General features: G+C 39.3%; 4 protein-coding genes across 6 annotated transcripts; 2 read left to right on the top strand and 2 right to left on the bottom strand.

Annotated features, from left to right (window-relative positions):
- Positions 1–3,065: 3,065 nt before the first annotated feature.
- LOC124177560 (probable ribosome biogenesis protein RLP24) lies at positions 3,066–4,455 on the bottom strand. Its single transcript, XM_046560056.1, has 2 exons — positions 4,296–4,455; positions 3,066–3,961 (listed from the first exon to the last, which is right to left on the bottom strand). The coding sequence occupies exons 1-2, from the start codon at positions 4,374–4,376 to the stop codon at positions 3,524–3,526; spliced, it is 519 nt and encodes a 172-aa protein (XP_046416012.1). The 5' UTR covers positions 4,377–4,455; the 3' UTR covers positions 3,066–3,523.
- A 29-nt stretch (positions 4,456–4,484) lies between these two features.
- LOC124177555 (neither inactivation nor afterpotential protein G-like) lies at positions 4,485–8,511 on the top strand. Of its 3 annotated transcripts, XM_046560052.1 has the most exons (9): positions 4,876–5,092; positions 5,158–5,360; positions 5,887–6,246; positions 6,368–6,538; positions 6,736–6,889; positions 7,396–7,517; positions 7,608–7,791; positions 7,877–8,105; positions 8,305–8,511. In XM_046560052.1, exons 1-9 carry the CDS (start codon positions 4,966–4,968, stop codon positions 8,432–8,434), a joined length of 1,680 nt encoding a protein of 559 aa, XP_046416008.1. In that variant the 5' UTR covers positions 4,876–4,965; the 3' UTR covers positions 8,435–8,511. The 3 variants fall into 3 exon arrangements, with proteins under 3 accessions (XP_046416009.1, XP_046416008.1, XP_046416007.1); XM_046560053.1 differs by lacking the exon at positions 4,876–5,092 and adding an exon at positions 4,485–4,525 and having other exon boundaries at positions 7,396–7,791; XM_046560051.1 differs by having other exon boundaries at positions 7,396–7,791.
- Positions 8,512–8,513: 2 nt separating this feature from the next.
- On the bottom strand, positions 8,514–13,253 carry LOC124177559 (zinc transporter ZIP3-like). The gene is made up of 6 exons (XM_046560055.1): positions 10,572–13,253; positions 9,926–10,473; positions 9,310–9,697; positions 9,051–9,215; positions 8,747–8,945; positions 8,514–8,668 (listed from the first exon to the last, which is right to left on the bottom strand). Exons 2-6 carry the CDS (start codon positions 10,270–10,272, stop codon positions 8,658–8,660), a joined length of 1,110 nt encoding a protein of 369 aa, XP_046416011.1. The 5' UTR covers positions 10,273–10,473; positions 10,572–13,253; the 3' UTR covers positions 8,514–8,657.
- Positions 13,254–13,479: 226 nt separating this feature from the next.
- On the top strand, positions 13,480–17,126 carry LOC124177558 (serine/threonine-protein kinase RIO2). Its single transcript, XM_046560054.1, has 5 exons — positions 13,480–13,945; positions 14,345–14,486; positions 14,782–15,160; positions 15,721–16,005; positions 16,101–17,126. Exons 1-5 carry the CDS (start codon positions 13,880–13,882, stop codon positions 16,726–16,728), a joined length of 1,500 nt encoding a protein of 499 aa, XP_046416010.1. The 5' UTR covers positions 13,480–13,879; the 3' UTR covers positions 16,729–17,126.
- Positions 17,127–17,384: the final 258 nt, after the last annotated feature.

Genomic DNA, 17,384 nt, shown 5'->3' with positions numbered 1-17,384 from the left:
AATCGAACTCTGTTACTACCAAGAGCAGTTCAATTTCCGCCATAATTCAATACCGAATAAAAACAGAGCGGAGCTGTGATTTAGTATAAAGATGTTCGAATTTTACTCACTATCCAATTCCGCAATTTCACGTCTCGTTTGTTCAGTTCAAATTATGCAAGGAACGTTTCACCGACTACAAACTCTCACCGTACCATTTATGACGAATTTAAATCATTCTACACCTGCGGATGAATTGCGTCCGAACACCTGAACGAAAAATAATCTAATATGTTCATCGTGACGCGACATTTACAATTACACGCGTGATGCGTTGATCTTGTCAAGAGAAATTGAAAAAATGAGAAGAATCCACGGCGGACGGTGGCTCGTAAACAGAGTTCGATACTCCACAGGATGGAGCCGGCGGTTCTTTTATTCTACAAACACGTTTCACTCGTACATGACAGGAGTCGAGGGAAAAGCTTTGAATAAATCACCGCCCGCCGCGACGGCACCTGACCGAAGTTGTCCTTGTCAATCGGTCGAGCATCGTGCAGAGATTTTCAAGCATGCGTGGCGCGCGCGCGATCCGCGACTATATTCACCTCACGAACTTTTCGTCCTGGTCACTGATACATTGACGTATCAGTGGTCCTGGCATTACATCCCCATGGCAACGCCGAGATGTGAAATAACTAGGAGTGTACGATTCAACGATCAATCGTGAACTTCGATCGATTGTCTGTCAATTTATCGATCCGTCGATTCATCGAAATTTCGACCGTCAATCTTTTCGATCGATCGGTATTGTCGTCACTCCGTTGTTGGTAATTGACACGTTCAGTTAATCGGTCTCTCGATCACTCGATTATCGAAAAAACAATTCAGCGATGAATCAGCGGTTCTATTAATTAAATACATCATTATACCAAGTGAACGAGGTATCCTTATTTTTGGCACTCTGTTTTCCACCCAAAATTCTATTCCTTTGTAAACGCAGTGTCTATTTAAATGTAAAAACACATTTCTTGGAAAATATAAGATTTTTCTAGCCAATTTTCACATTCTTTCAGGTGTAAGTATAGGGAAAATAATTTTTTCATCGATAGATCAATAAGGTAACATAGTTTTCTTATCTTCGAAGTTTTGATTTTGATATTGTCCGAACAGGTAAATGAGTTTTTTTCCAATGCTAAAATTAATGGATAATTTCAAGGATTTCGCAAGAAGTATACTAGTTAACAAAAATCACACTGACCCAAAAATCCTGAAAATTCCAGGTCAAGTTTCACCGGGATGTAAAGATCCCGATTCGACGAGTGGTGTCAAGTTTGTCGTGTAACCAAAGCACACCTTTCATCCCTAAATGTAATGTATTTCATCGTGGTAAAGGGGATTCGCTGCAACTACTTGGCACCCGCGTTGATGCAGAAAATGGGAAAAAGTACGGACGAAGAAAGGTAGAGGATGAAAAACACAAACTTTCAAGGTAGAAAGAAAGCTGTCAGCGATGAACAACGGCGTCGTGGCGTCGCGGTGCCCGTCAAAGGCGTCGCGCGTAGAAGGCGGGTTATTCGGCCAATTCGGACCGATAGATGAATCTGCGAGTCACGCTCTTGACCGCTTTGAGAGTCAAGCCAGTGTTTTGTTAGTCCTCGGGGTTAGTATTGTTGTAACACATTTCGGGCAGAACAAACAAGGCCCCCAGTTTGCCCAGTAATTGCCGAAACATCGGGCCACTGTTTGCTCTGTCATCGAGGTTCACACCTTACTCGAGGTCCCGCTGCGGCAGTCCTCGATCTTCTTCCATCCTTCGCATTCCGGCCTATCGAATCCTCAAAAAATCTCCTTCCTCGAGCCGCTTCTTCCAACTGTTCCAAGAAAGTACGGAAAACGATGATGTGGTCTTGACATAATGGCTTATTTGTTACACTCGGTTGCATAAAATAAATTCACTCTTTGGGGAACGAAGATACTGGTCAACCCTATAATTCACGATCTATCTAATTTTTTTTACAGCTTCTTGTTTATTAAGCTACTTTTTTGGTAATAACTGCCGAGTTTTTTGGTACCAGATAATCTGTGAAATATTTTCAAGTCTAAAAAATAGCTCATGTAAACAAATGGTCGAATTTGTACTTTTCCACGACAAAAAGCATTTTTTGGTAATCCACTATGAATATCTGAATGCCAATTGTTACACGAACTTAAAATACACGCCAAAAAATTATACAGTATTTTTTCAAAATTTTTCTACCTGTTTTTTTGTTTACCCGCGATATTGGATCCCCTATTTCTAATTTTCGAATTTCGACTTCACATACGTAATCAGTGACCCCAAAAACCATGTGCGCAAAATTTCGAGTGAATCGCGTATATAAGGAAAAATGTATGTATGAAAGGGTTAATGATAAAAAACACTTGTTTCTCGATCATTGCAGCAATAGTTGCGATCGAAGTGAATCGATGCTTCTATACAAAGACAATTTGGACTGATTCTAAATAACATCCAAATCAGATGCAAATTCCAAGTTTTAAGTTTATTTTAACTTCACCGATGAATTCGAAGGTATATTACGGAATTCCTGAAGAGGTCAATTTTACAAATTCGTTTTTCTACTTTCCCAAGTAATTGGTACTGTATAGACTCTGACTCAAAACTTCCTGTTCTTCTGTTTCCCTCGCAAACCTGAAATATTCGGTCCTCACACCATAACGTCATCTATTATACGATATGGCATGTATCCGTACGGATTCTTGAATACCAGACGTCAAGATTCAAATTACTAATTCTCCAACGGTTGGCTGTGTACCAATAGTAGGTAAAGGAAACTAACCGTTTGCTATTAGATGCATCGACCGAGACATTCTCACTAATGTTCAAAGAAAACTTCGTGGTTGACATCGCACAACCCAAAACAAAGCGCTTAATATTTTTGAGAAACACATCTTCAATTTCAAACATTAACAATTTCCGATATTAATTTTGATTGTTGTAAACTGTTTTCATCAGTGAATGTGATTCTCTTTATTCAAAAACTCCCAAATACTCTTCTCTTACTATCATACAGTAAAACAATAACTTGAAAATTTTTGAATATGAATTTTATTTACATTTTCATGTGTTACTTTGTCCCAACAGTTAGTCATTACATTTGAATCTGTGCTGATCATGGGTTTATATGTATATGAGTACCAAATAAGCTGTTGATGAATAAATTTCGTAACATATTTGAAAATTTAACCGAATATTAATTCATGATATATAGGAACCAAATCGTATATGCTATCAGGATCAATGCCATAGTTTAGTACTCATTATAGATGCCAATAGTGACTGTACGTTGATGTGATCAGAATTTGACAAGAAAACAATCACGATATTAATAACTTATGAAAGTGCAGAACTCAGAGCTGCGCAGAGTAATAGCTAATGATAATTGAGTTACGATGTTTCGAGTGAAAAAAAACGCGGATAACTTATTAACTATATACTTAAAGTTCTGTACAAAGAAATAATTGCTGATTGCTTCTTCAACATTCATAGCACAACTTCTTCAGCTTCCATTTCTTCAGAATCCGAATCCTCCATTTTCTCATCCTCTTCGACAGACTCCTCAAGCTTCTTGCGCTCCTTAAGACCCGCCGCTGGTGAGCGGATTAGACTCAGATCACGTTGAACCTCCTTGACGTCTCTGTCTTGTTCAAGTTCGCGTCCCTTGCGCAGTCTCTGCATTATGTGCGCGTTCTGCCTTTTCTGTCTTATCAACTCGATTTTCTTCATGGCGTCGACTGACTTCGTCCACAACTCTCTATCGTACTTGAGTGGTACGTTTCTTCTCTTTTCAAACTCGAACGCCGGATCAACCGACAATTCTTTGCCGACTGTCTTTCGGTAGGCTTTAGTCCACTTCACCTTCCTTGGGTTCTTCTTCTTTTTGAATGCCGCGTGGCATTTTGATCGACAGAATTTGAATATCTGAAATAATATAACGATGCGATAAGTTCGGTAAGTTGTTTTCGCTCAAATGTTGTTAAGCGAGTTGTGAATGTGAAAATCTTTATAAAGTTCTTATAATCATTATCCGGGATTTGATGTTTATTCTTATCTCATTATCAGTTGTTAGTTATCGGAGCAAAACGTTGAATCCAGTGAATAATTATTGATATCCATATCCAAGAGGTTGAGAAACATAACCTAAATTTTCTGTCACGCTAGACACGTGCTCACGAATCTCAATATAAACGCCTTGTTAATGTCGCTAAGAATGTTCAAGCACAATAACCAAAGCAAAGCTCAGAAAATTACTCACCTTGGAGTCGTTTCTAACAAATTGTATACCGTGTCCCGGATAAATACGGGACGAACAGAAATAACAGTTTTCAATACGCATCTCGTTGCGTTTCTACCAGACGCGAAAGACCGAAACAAATCAACTATCACGGTTGCTGGCAACGAGTGAAAGAATTCAGTGCTGCCAATGGACAGTCTGAGCATTTAAGCCATCAATGAAGCGCTGCCTACCTTATCTACCGAAACTCGGTAAGTAATCGTGTTGTATCTACATTTTATTCAAATTTCCCAACTTTCTCAGTCAGAATTGTGCTTCATCTGTAAGCTCAACACTTACTAGGTACTATGTTTTTCTTTGGAAATTCCGAAGGATTGATGATCAATCAACACACACATAATCCGAGCCTTACTATTTTACTTACCGACTAAAATAACTTGCTGCATCAAGTTACCGATCAAGTGCGCGGTCTTTTCGTGTTCGAAGAAACGGTAAATTTGAATGCCAAGATTCACCGAGCTAGAAGTATTGATTTCTTTTACATACATACCAACGCATGTGCTAACTTAATAATACATATACATACCAATTACGTAGCCGTATCATTAAGACGAAACAAAAAGAATCTTGATAACATTGTGAAGAGGCAGAGCTGTTGATTCGAGTTGAAAGTTTATCGATAATTACGTGAATGATGATGTGGAATATTTTCATATTTCCCATTGTTTGTTTAACGCTGTCCATACTTTACAATTATTACTATGGTACGCCAATTAACATAGTTGAAAATCCAGCGAACAATTACGACTACATAATCGGTAACTATGAAAATTCCGTTACAAAACTTATTTAGTTTACTGAAATTTAACTGTTTTCAACCTAGTCGGGGCTGGAACGGCAGGGTGCGTTATTGCATCACAACTATCGAAATCGGGGAATGCATCGGTTCTTCTTATAGAAGCCGGTGGATACTTCAAATGGTTCTCATCCGTTCCTTTGGCAGCTCCGCTGCTACAAGGAACCGAGGCAAATTGGGCTTACCAAACAGAGCCTCAAACGTTTTCATCGATAGGCCTTCGCGATCAAGTAATTATACATAGATATTAATTACGATTTAAATACTGAAGTATCGTGAAATATATGGTCTATAGTAAAGAATTAACAGGGATTCATCATTGAACATGTTCATCAGGAGTTTCAAAAAAAAAAAAAGAATTTTTTTTTCTTATGGTGTCCAAAAATTGATAGTATACCTAAAAACAAAAATTTTAGCGCCAATACGAGCTCTTAATATCAATAGTAAGGTTTGCCTCTATCCATTTCTTTATTTTCCATTTAAATAACACGGGAAAATTTATTTTTTTTATTTTTAAAGTTAAAAAATTTTTATAACAACTTGTTAATATTGTTTTTTGCTTTTTGAAGAAGAAAAATTTGTCCTTTTTTGACAAACCCTAATGTTCATGCTCTTATATATTTTTATGAATCGACGTTCCCCGAATACGTTCAATTGTGTCATCCAACTTATAATAGCGATCACAAAATGATAGTAATTTATAATTCGATTAATAAGATCGCTAATAGCCGATAATTGACTTCAATATTTACACAGAAGCAATTTGTGCCCAGAGGCAAGGGATTGGGAGGTAGTGGCCAAATGAACTATCTGCTTCACTCCTTTGGAATACCCGAAGACTATGCCAATTGGCCAGTTGGATGGTCTTACGCTGATCTCTTGCCGTATTTTAAACGTACAGAGGATGCAATGGTTGTTACTACAGTCTCAGTGAAAGAAGAATTAGCTCGAGCCTTTCATAACGCAGGAATCGAAATTGCTCGGGAAAATACTAGTCTTATTTTAGCGAGACACACCCTGAAAAACGGTGCCAGATGGAGCAGTTATAACGCTTACTTAAATAAAGCGTGGGACCGAGAGAACTTGCACATATTAATAAATACATTCGTCACTAAGGTAAGTGTTAACTATCTTAAGGTGGGTCTTAATTAGTCTCAATCACCGCGTGATTCTCTTACTTATGAGATAACAAATATCAACCGAATTCATATGGAGTGATAGTCTATTTTTCGTTTAGATAATTTTTGACAAACTTACGGCACGAGCCGTTCAAATTCAACATCAAAACGGCACAATGGATCGAATAAAGGCTAACAGAGAAATAATTCTGTGCGGAGGTGCTTTCAACACTCCGCAATTACTATTACTATCCGGCATCGGACCGGCTAATGAGCTTAAGAAATATCGCGTAAGTAAAAGCTGCATGACCTACATGAATTGATTGATAAGATATTCGTCTCACCTAATTGATTATTGTCATTTGTTATTTTTGGCGATGATAATTCATGGCCGAAGGTCGAGATCAAATCCAGTTTTCTCAATTTTCAAAATTCCCAAAGCCGGTTTTCCAAGCGAACCTCGATATCGTCTTCGATTCACTTTCAGATCCCCGTTGTGAGTCACCTCGAAAAAGTTGGAGAGAACCTGTTTGATCACCTGAATGTCCCGATTTACATCGGTCTCAAAACACCTGTAAGCGTCACTTTGAACAAGTTGATGTCACTGAGTGAAATCTTCAAGTACTACGCTTTTGGCAGTGGTAAATGCCTGAATGAAAAACCAACATTCACACAAGTCGAATGCGTAATGCATGTTTATAATGTGAGAGTTAAAGTTCCTGCACGGTACAAATTGATTCAACCTTGTTTATCCTTGGCATCGGAATTCATTGATTTTTTCTCAACACAAATGCTCCTGTTTTCGGATTTTCAAACTATCCATTCCGAAATGTTTCTCGAGTCATAAAAACATGTGCCCTGCGGTTCATAACTCAGTCACCCCCCTCCACCCTCTCTCTTCGGGGGTAAAAGAACGACATTTTATGTATTCATTTTTTATCCCAGGACACGATTTCCGGTTCCTTGTAAAAAAAATTATGAGTATCCATTACCAAAGGACCTCTTATGTAAATTGATTTGAACACGAATTATTTCAGCTTTTTGTGAATGGTGCGCCACCAAATTGACCGAAATTAATTACGATTGGATATCAACTTCTGATGCCAAAGATGACGATTGCGTTTTATTATTTTTCGTTGAATTTCAGGACTTTTGGCATCGACCGCGATTTTGGGCACAGGAATAACAGGCCACAGTGGAATTGTTTTTTTTGGCATGGGATCAGCGGACGAGAGTTTGCTCAAAGACATCGCCAATTATCATACTACGGTAAAAACAAGCACTGATTTCGGACGAATGTTTGCTTTTCATCCGACATTCGAACAAACACAAAGCGTAATATCCTTTTGCGGAATCCAGACTTTCAGGGCGATTTTCCCATCGTACGCCAATTCCAAACAGGAAGGTTTCATCTACTTGGCAAATTGCTTACAACCGAAGAGTCGTGGAAGGGTTACTTTGGGTTCATCTCATTTCTCAGATCCACCAATAATCGATCCCAGATATCTTCAGAACGATTACGACATCGCGTGCACGCACAAAGGTACAACAATAAAATTCTTCATCCGCTCAGTTCTCGCCGCTAACTGGAAACTGCAGCTTTTAATATCGTGGTCAATTTCTTGCAGCGATCAATCTGGCCATGGACACACTGAGGACACGCCAATTCATGGAGTTGGGTGTGACGCCTCACATTCCTAATTTGGATGAGTGCAACCATTTAAAACCGGATTACTCAAACCTGGAATTTACGAAGTGCTTAACGAGAACCGCAGGTCTAACCAGTCATCATTTTGGTGGGACTTGTCAGATGGGTAATAGACACGACAATCGTGCAGTGGTGGACGAACATCTGAGGTAAGTCAGTTCTGACCTAGAGTATTCATTTCTCCGGTCATCGAAACGTCCAGAAATTCATATTCACTGCATTAACAAAGGTGGGAAAACTTTTCCGAATATGTACGCGATTCCGAAATCGATTCATCAGTAGACTATGCAACAGAATGGTATGTAAGCTTTTATATCTCGTGATGGTATCGTTTTACATCTTTTGTAGGGTGATTGGAGTCAACGGGGTAAGAATCGTAGATGCAAGTATTTTGCCATCCCCTATCTCAGGTATGCCAAACTCAGTGATTATCGCGATGGCAGAACGAGCCGCTGACATTATCATGAAAATAAAATAAGAAATAAACCCACTTTTCTATGATGGTTTAAAACCTTCTGACGTTACAAATTTTATTAATAAATGAATTTATTCGTACAAATGACTATCATATTATTAAATACAAATTTTACAAAAAATATAAAACACTACAATCTATTTATGTAATTTACGATACATTTCTTGAACTTATAGTCGATGGTCGTTCAATGAGATAGAAGCTGTTAGTCGTTGCCAGTCGATGATTAAGTCGCCTCTGCAAAAAAAAAAAAAAAATACTGTCAACTTCAACTATTCGTAGCGTCAACGAATGAGGTACCGTAAGAATACTCACTTATATACTTCTTGATTATGAATATTATGACAATGCCGGATACGAAGAAAATAAATTGCCAAATTCTTGCCCAGCGGTTTGGAGTGTTCTGCCATCTGGCTCTTTCTCTCGGCAAAACTTCACTGAGAGCCACATAAAGAAGTGCCCCGGCAGCCACAGCATTAAGCGCGGGTATCACTGTTACCCAATCTTGGCTGTTCTGCAACATTGGAAAAAAGTCGAAAAGCGTTCGATTATAAACCATGGGGAATTGATTGTTTAGGCGGTCTGATCAATCTGAAAGTATTACTTATTCAACACTTACTTCCTTAACCACCATCCCGATACCAATCCCAGCTACCGAGCCGCCTGCGAATAGAACGATAGCGAATACGTGATGCAAAACTGATACAGATCTTGCCATTTCGACGCCAAGACAGAAGCAGACGACCAATTTGTGCGCAGCTACTGCTATCACGAGGAGCCACACCTAAGAATGTAATTTCCCTCAATTGTTAAACTGTCAGCTTAAGCAAATACCTAAGCGAAGACCTTCGCCATGGGTATCATCAAGGAATCCTTACCTTAGCAGTCTCTGTTTGTACCCCAATGGCAACTCCTTCCAAAATCGCATGCAAGGCCAACGCCGCCAAGAGTCCCGGTAGACTCGCGTTAAACTCAGAATCGGGTTCGATGTGTGCTTCACGGGCAAGTAAGGTTTCGTTTTCATCGGGCCAAAGTGATGGAGTCGAAGGTGTCGTAGAGTGGACCTCATTGTCAGATACACTTCTGTGATTGGAAGATGTGTTTTTCAGATTTGGCTCGTACAAACGATCTCGAAGTCTGCCGTGAGTGTAAGCCTGATAAGAAACTTGAGAATCAGGGTTGTGACCGACGTATTCATTGGAGAAATTTCCCTCCCTGGTATCTCTGACAGTGACCTTACAATCATCATTGCGTCGAAGTATTGATCTGAAAGGAATATGATTACTGTTTTGAATGGAATCGTCTGAATATCTTTGTCGTGCATCAGTTTACGTTTCCTTTCAGTTTTATCCGTAAGAAAATGTCGCACAGATTTTATTCATCGGAGCAAACCCAACAATCATATCTAGCCTCATGAAATACAATAATTCTATTACACTGTCCTACTGCACAGTTTTCAGTGAGGATCACCGATTCAGAGATCTCCAGACTTACGTGGGCTTGATCCTGCGACTTGTTGCAGGTCGATGGACGTGCGGCAAGTTGATGGGTCGACCCCGTATAAAGTAAATCATTTCGTCCACCGCGTAAAGTAAACAGAACCCGCCGCAGAATAATAGCCCTGCGTATAAGGCAGGGAGAGATTGTATGGACTCTGGAAGCATGTGCAGCGCACAAGTGGCAAATAAAACTCCAGCGCCGAGACAAAGCAATGAAGAGGAGACCTGCCTTCGTTGTCCACTGCAGTTTCTGCATAATACGGGTAGTGTTCCGATGAAGATACTCCCCCCGAATATCAACGCCATCGACAACATCTTCGCGACCAAATCGTTGAATTCCATCGTTTCAAGATAGGTACACGATTTGCGGTAAAAGTCGAAACTTTTCTACACCAAACTTTACACTCAACGATTCAACACTCTACAGCTTACCGCGGCAAACAGCAGTGAATAATTGCCATGAACTTGAACGAGAGTTACCCCTTTTTTCTTTATTTATAACTCCAATAATCTCAACGGTTCGCAGTGTGTTGTCTGTTGTGCCTGGCATGAAAATGGAATGCTTGATTGCGCTGAAGTGATGAAAACGAAATTATGCACATCGAAGTATTCAGTCGCGTAAAAGTGGTTAATTTTCTTACGGGCGAAAAGGCGTCTACAAATTAATGTCACTTCACGTCCAAGCATACCAAAGCAATGTTTATCCCGACAATACGTCAATGCATTGTGATAATAATTATGAATTATAAATTATGCTCTTGGACAGCACGCAGCAGAGTTTATAAGACACAATCCCCACATGACTTGTTCGATGTAACAATAGCAATGATTACGTTATCTCGGAGACTCCGCTATAAATGCTAGATGCAGGTCACCGATAGCAGTAATGCATGTGTTTGATATAGAGAATACATTTGCCAAACAATCATCGATCTCTCGTTTTCGAGGTCACGTGAAGTCGGTCAAGTGGAAGTTTAATCACTGCTTTGAAACAATGAACCAAATTTTTGTAGTTATCTCAAATGCCTGCCTATGGCCTCATAAAAATGTTGATTTTCCGAGGCAATGACTTCATGTGAAGATCAATACTCGGGAAAATATTATAATTACGACATATCTTCGAAAACGAAAATACGCAAAATTGTTTGTACATTTCACTAAAAAGAAACGCAATAAATAAAAATTCTGTGAATTGTTCTCACTGAACTGAAAAGCACGTATGGTGGTGGGTAAATGCTCGGATATAAATACGCATGGAATGAATCACGTTCCGCGTGTATGAGGATTTCATCGATTGTCTTTTCATACAGAGACGCGCCATAAGAATTTCCATCAAAAAGCAAAAATTGTTGGAGAAAAATTTGAGTTGTAGATTGAGTGGACACTTGGGTTTCATTAAAAAAAAAATGTGAATACTTCTGATATCGTTGTAACTCTCTGAAGAGAGAAAGCTATTCCTCATACTCTCTCAATTCTACGCAAAATTATACTGCACGTAATTCAAGCTGCGTAATTGACACTACAACGGATTGTCATCAAATCACAATTTAGTCTCCAACAGAGACCCAATGGACCTTAATTCGCATAGTTGTGCAACAAAAATGATTGTAAACGTTCCAAGTTGCGTGATTCTCGACTTTTTTTCAATTGTATGTACGCAATGTTATATATTCTACTGTTAGTCCCACTCGCAACTTCAGAACTAGGCTTACCTTTTAGTAATTTAAAAACTTTCGTTCGAACCTTAGCTTCAGCAAATTGGTCGATTATTTTTTTCAATGTCAAACTGACGTGCTATCTTTTTTTCGATTGGCAACGTTGCCAAAGAACTTCAACGATGTTGCGACATCCTATGCCTCAGATAGGTTTCCATAAATTTCAAAACATAAAAGCTGCTTTCGTATGCTGCTGCAGTAACTGACAAGGTTTAAAAACTCATGCATGCTGTAATTGTATCAGTGAAACTACTTGATGCAGGCTTGTGAATCAAAAGCAGTTCCGCTACTCCGCGAATGGAAGATAATTTTGGATGATGACTATTGTAGCTAGATTTAAAGCGGAGCAGTTCTGAACACAAGCTTGCTGACAATTCCGTTGAATACCTTGATAACAGTACATCTGATGCAGTCAGAATAGTTCCATCGGATGACTGTAATAAAAACGGGGGCTATAGGCATTTGAAATTGGCACTCAACCGATTAACAGACTGAAACCTGGTGTCAAGTTGGGTAATTTTTACATCTAGCATTCTATAAAACACCTCAATTTTGAAACGCTTCTAATAGTTAGAAGTACGTTCATCTCCCCGAAACTCGTCGAAAAATCGCCTAATACGTCGTACTCGCGTTTCGGAAAAAGTGGGCTCAATTTTCCATGTATTTGACAACTCAATCGCATCCCAGCCTTCACGGAGCCCCAATCATTTCTCATGTCTGCGAACTGAATAATGAGTGAGGAAAGCATCTCAACTGATTTCTCTATGTCTTTATCAGGTCCTTGAGTTCCTTACTTTACGCTAATAATTCTGCCAACGATAGTAAATTTCGCAAGAAATTCCGCGTTGCTTCGATTCCTCATGTGATTCAATATCGCGACCTAAATGAGCCGAATCTGCGATTCGTTTTACAAATTTCGCATCTGAATTCGATTTATCACAAAGCCAATACGGCCGACAAGAAAAAATATTTCTTGTTGTCGAATAACCCAACCATTATCTTGTGATTTTCATCGGCCCTTCACCTGTGTAAAGATTCGTGCTGAACCCTCGATTCTTGTTACGACCAGTTGTGTCTTTAGCAACAATACCCACTGGTAGACTCAGACCAAGTTTAAAAATTAGTTATATTCCCGCGGCGAACATTGTGAAAATTAGCTCAGCTGATCGGTACCGTTGCAATCAACATTTGCATGAGGTTGTTCATTGGCCGAATTTGTTATCGAAGTTGCGTTTGGCACAGAAGTATTTATGTGGATCTGCTTATTCATTTGGAGTGAAAATGAGCCCCTGAGGGCGCGGCGTACTGTCGTAATATTACGTCAGAAAACAGTGTAACTGGCGGAATTTCATCAGTCACAGTGGATTTTCTATATTTGATTTCGCTAATTTAGGCCACGCTATTCAAGCTCGGAGTTTCGATCGCTTCCTTCTCCACCCGCCTCTTCACTTACAGTGTCAGCACATTGCACGATTTCACCCCGAATCCCACATTCAACACGCAGCAATCTCGCTTTTGCGTACGTGAGAAGTGCCCTTTATAACCATTCATATTCATCTGCTTCTCACAACACCGACCGATAACCATTTCCGCACGCGACTCAACAACCACCGGAGACCGCCCGGTAACAACAAAGGGAGCATTCGGAGTCAAGTACTCGCTCAACTATACTTCACTTGTGAGTGAAGTTACGAAGTGCCGCCACCTGGCGGTGAACCTGAGAATTCAGTCGCCGGGCACAGATTACTCCATCGCAGTGCCCTACCCTAGCGTGCGCCCCTCGCTAAGAAGCATCTTGCTCCAACTGCTCCATGGCTGCTACGCCACTGTCCCAGACTCAGGTAAGCAACCTGGATTGCTCATCACTAACAGCCTAATTGTAGGCAAGAGATATCAGTTATAACCGCCTAATGGTATGCAATTTGACATACAAACTTACAGTAAAATAGGTTCATGGAACTGCTTGGAACTGAGTTCCGACCATGAGAGAGGGGCGCACAGTATGGATGAGTACCGCTTTTAATTAACTCTGACTCTGTGCCACTTGTTCGTTCACTCAGTATAATACACGATAAGCCAAAAGAGTTTCAACAATATGTTTTAGAATAAAAGTGAAAAAGTATTACGAGTGTATGCCCCGTTGAGCAAGAAAGAACTGACTGCTGTGACACGTGTCTGCCAATTTGCGAAACATATTACCGTAACCTCTAAGAACATAACCTCTAAAAACCATCATGGGAAAGTTGAACGTGACAATGTTGCGTTACCTAAGTCGTGAAGATTTTCGCGTCCTAACAGCCGTGAGTGAAATTAATAGTACTAATGAAAGCACTCTTATTTTTCTTTCGAACTCGAGTACAGCGCTATTTCTGCAGTCGAGTAGTCCATGAATGCAAATCTGCGGTGTGATATCTGTGAGGCGTCACATGTAGATTTTGTTGATGCAAACCAAGATCAATAAAACTGTGTTTTATCCATTTATCAATCATTGAGGGTTGAACACAACACATCGGTTCAATTTCTTTCCGGTTACTTTTGTGAGAACCGATACCAAGTTGACATGCAATTCAGGCTCTATTATTCATCTCAAATTGTTTCAATGTATAGATCACAGTTTGTGAAATTCCCTCAATAATAATCGAATTATACCTAATAATTCTGACACATTTCTCAAATCATAATTTTATGAATTGTTTCAGATTGAAATGGGAATGAAGAATCACGAACTTGTTCCAGGATCATTGGCTGCTCAGATAGCTAATCTACGGCATGGCGGAGTACACAAATTGCTGAAAGAGTTGTGTAAACATCGTTTGTTGAGTTACGAACGTGGAAAACATTGTGAGTAGTTTTTATTCTGGATGACAAGCAGGATTAGGGAATTTCGGTTGATCTGCTGTATCATAGGACTGCTAACTGCAGACTTCTTCAAGTGTCGGTCGCTTTTTCGACCGTAATTTCCATTTTTCTTCATCATTTCAAAGGGTTTTAGAGCATTACCGACTTATTTTCAGAAAAAATTATTAGACAACTTGGATTACTATTTCTATTCCAAAACTCATCTTTTTACTATTCGTAAACAGAATCTATAGAGTCGAATCGAATACTTTCATGATTAATAAAATTGTCATTACAGATGACGGTTATCGTCTGACTAATTCAGGGTACGACTATCTAGCTCTGAAGGTTCTGGCAACGCGAGGAGTTGTTTCATCGTTCGGCAACCAGATTGGAACTGGAAAAGAGTCGAATATCTATGTAGTAGCTGACGAGGAAGGAAATCCTGTCTGCTTGAAGCTACACAGGCTGGGACGCACTTGTTTTAGAAATATAAAGGATAAAAGAGATTATCATCAGCACAGAAAATCCATGTCTTGGCTCTACCTTTCTCGAATATCAGCTACACGGGAATTCGCCTACATGAAGGCACTTCTTGATCGAGGATTTCCTGTACCAAAGCCCATCGATTTTAATAGACATTGCCTCGTTATGGAGCTTATTGACGGCAAACCAATGTACGGTTCAAAATTTGTGTGAAACTTCTAATTTTCTATTGACCTGTATGTAGCGAGGTCTGCGCAAGTGAATAACAGAAAAAGTGGGTGAATTTCGTGAATCATGTGCGGACAAGTAATTACTCAGTTCAATTGCAGTTTGCTTTATTTAAACGTTTGTAGACCGAGATTCATTCACTATTGATTCATTAGACTCAATTTTCAGGAAACAATGTTATTAACAATAACGTCAATTTCGCTTGGTGATATATTTTGCCCACGGTATCTTAGAAATGGCTTAACCAATTGACTCTAAATTCGGAGAGAGCATTCTTAGATACTTTATACTCTTTGCTACAATTTGGAATTTTCTTTTTATTGTAACGGTAACTATTTATAATTTAAATTCGACTTTTTGTCCAAAATCGACAATATTAATATTCAGTTAACAAAAACTATGTGATAGTTGAAAAAACGTAGGTTCGTATCAAAAAGAATAAACTATGCAGGAATACTCTGAAAATTTAGAATAAATTGAGAACAAACTAATAAGTATTGAATACTTGAAATATGTTGGACAGGTGTGGCGTTTACGAGGTTGATGACGTAGAAGGTCTCTACCAAGATCTGATGGATCTTATTTATCAGCTCGCAAATCACGGTGTTATTCATGGAGATTTCAACGAATTCAACATCATGATAACCAACGAAGGAAAGCCAGTAATAATTGACTTTCCTCAAATGATTTCAACACAGCATGCAAACGCTGAATTAATGTTCGACAGAGATGTGAACTGTATTCGGGACTTTTTCAGAAGGCGCTTCGCATACGAAAGTGAATTCCATCCAAAGTTTTCGGATATCTCGTGAGTATTAAATGGCTTATTATTCACACTTTCACGTGATAACTGCACACCATATTTCATGTTCAAATATTTAATTCCAAATTTCCTCCTTTAAGGCGTGAAGATTGTATAGACATAGAAGTAAGCGCAAGTGGGTTGACAAAAAAAATGGAAAAAGATCTGCTTATAGAGATGGGAATAAATGAAGATGACATGGATAGCGAAGATAACGATGACGAAGTAGCTGACGGATACAATCTAGAAAATGAAATTGAAAAATTGAAACTTGAAGTGCAGAAAGTATCGGAAGAAGACTTCAAGGCACATCTGGGGAATTCTCAAAAATCAGGCAAAACTACAGAAGCTACGGAAAAAAATACCGAGCCAAAAGATATCAAAGTCGACACAATAGGAAAACAACAAACTATTCTGGCAGAGGATAACGATTTACAAAAAACCGATGTCCTCGCCCCAAATTTAAACTGCGATGTATCGGACGACGAGTCGGTTTACAGCCAAGCACAGAGCGTGGCTCAAAGTGTTAGAAGTATTTCAACAGCAGCTACAATCGCTCCGGATGTAATTAAAAAGCGAGTTAGATCATCGTTGGAGAAAAGAGCGAGGAAAAACAACTCTAGAAAAACGCTTGCAAAGGGTGAGGCCAGCGCCACAACCAGAAGTCGTAGAGAAAATCGCGACACCATCAGAGAATCTACCGGCTCTGGTATTTGGGGCTGTGAATAATTGTCTGGACGTGTTACTGCGGAACTTCTGTGAAGGGAAAATCGATTATTGGGTGAATGTGAGGTTTACAATACGGTGCTTGATTTTCGCGTGTATGTGTACATAACCTAGTGAAATTCTATTTTCTTTTGATCGATCAGCTAAATAATACGGTAAAGCTGTGCGGGTTCCCGAAATCTCGATAAAAAAATTCAAGAAAAAATATCTTGAAAATTTTGACAACACTGATGTTCACGGAATTCCGAAAATCTCGAGAACCCTACTCAAAATCAATATATTTTTTCCGACCCAAGAAATTCTGGTACCCGCACGGCCCTTTACCTATTATGTAGGTATATTATAATTTATAAGATTCACGCGAAATCGTGCTTCAGAAAATACAACTACATACAAAACAACGGTGGTGTTGTTAATTTTATTGTGTTTTGGCCCACAAGATATTCTGATTCACCAGAAAAGTTTAAATCACGGGAAGCTCTACGTATTTTCCGCTGATTTAGGTCACTAGCAGCCGTAGAAACTCGCGTTAAATCGCATTATTGAACGCAGGGTCTCATCTTGATCAATTTCCTGATGATTTCTTCGAAGGGCGACGTTCTGCACACTCCTCAAATTGACCTGCCAATAATAAGTCAATTTACTAGTTTATTTCTTGA

The sequence above is a fragment of the Neodiprion fabricii genome, chromosome 3, assembly GCF_021155785.1.
Source record: "Neodiprion fabricii isolate iyNeoFabr1 chromosome 3, iyNeoFabr1.1, whole genome shotgun sequence".
In the NCBI taxonomy this organism is placed as follows: domain Eukaryota; kingdom Metazoa; phylum Arthropoda; class Insecta; order Hymenoptera; family Diprionidae; genus Neodiprion; species Neodiprion fabricii.
This window is presented reverse-complemented; position numbering and strand designations above follow the sequence as displayed.

Bases quoted from the DNA above. Each gene is read 5' to 3' on its own strand.
- LOC124177559 (XM_046560055.1), bottom strand. From the start codon at position 10,272: ATGGAATTCAACGATTTGGTCGCGAAGATGTTGTCGATGGCGTTGATA. The intron at 9,698-9,925 runs GTAAGTCTGGAG...TATTCCTTTCAG, and splicing joins AGTCGCAGGATCAAGCCCAC to ATCAATACTTCGACGCAATG. The intron at 8,946-9,050 runs GTAAGTGTTGAA...CCAATGTTGCAG, and splicing joins TCGGGATGGTGGTTAAGGAA to AACAGCCAAGATTGGGTAAC.
- LOC124177560 (XM_046560056.1), bottom strand. From the start codon at position 4,376: ATGCGTATTGAAAACTGTTATTTCTGTTCGTCCCGTATTTATCCGGGA. The intron at 3,962-4,295 runs GTGAGTAATTTT...ATATTATTTCAG, and splicing joins TTGTTAGAAACGACTCCAAG to ATATTCAAATTCTGTCGATC.
- LOC124177555 (XM_046560051.1), top strand. From the start codon at position 4,966: ATGATGATGTGGAATATTTTCATATTTCCCATTGTTTGTTTAACGCTG. The intron at 5,093-5,157 runs GTAACTATGAAA...TTTTCAACCTAG, and splicing joins CAATTACGACTACATAATCG to TCGGGGCTGGAACGGCAGGG. The intron at 6,890-7,395 runs GTAAATGCCTGA...GTTGAATTTCAG, and splicing joins GTACTACGCTTTTGGCAGTG to GACTTTTGGCATCGACCGCG.
- LOC124177558 (XM_046560054.1), top strand. From the start codon at position 13,880: ATGGGAAAGTTGAACGTGACAATGTTGCGTTACCTAAGTCGTGAAGAT. The intron at 14,487-14,781 runs GTGAGTAGTTTT...TTGTCATTACAG, and splicing joins TTACGAACGTGGAAAACATT to ATGACGGTTATCGTCTGACT. The intron at 15,161-15,720 runs GTACGGTTCAAA...TATGTTGGACAG, and splicing joins CTTATTGACGGCAAACCAAT to GTGTGGCGTTTACGAGGTTG.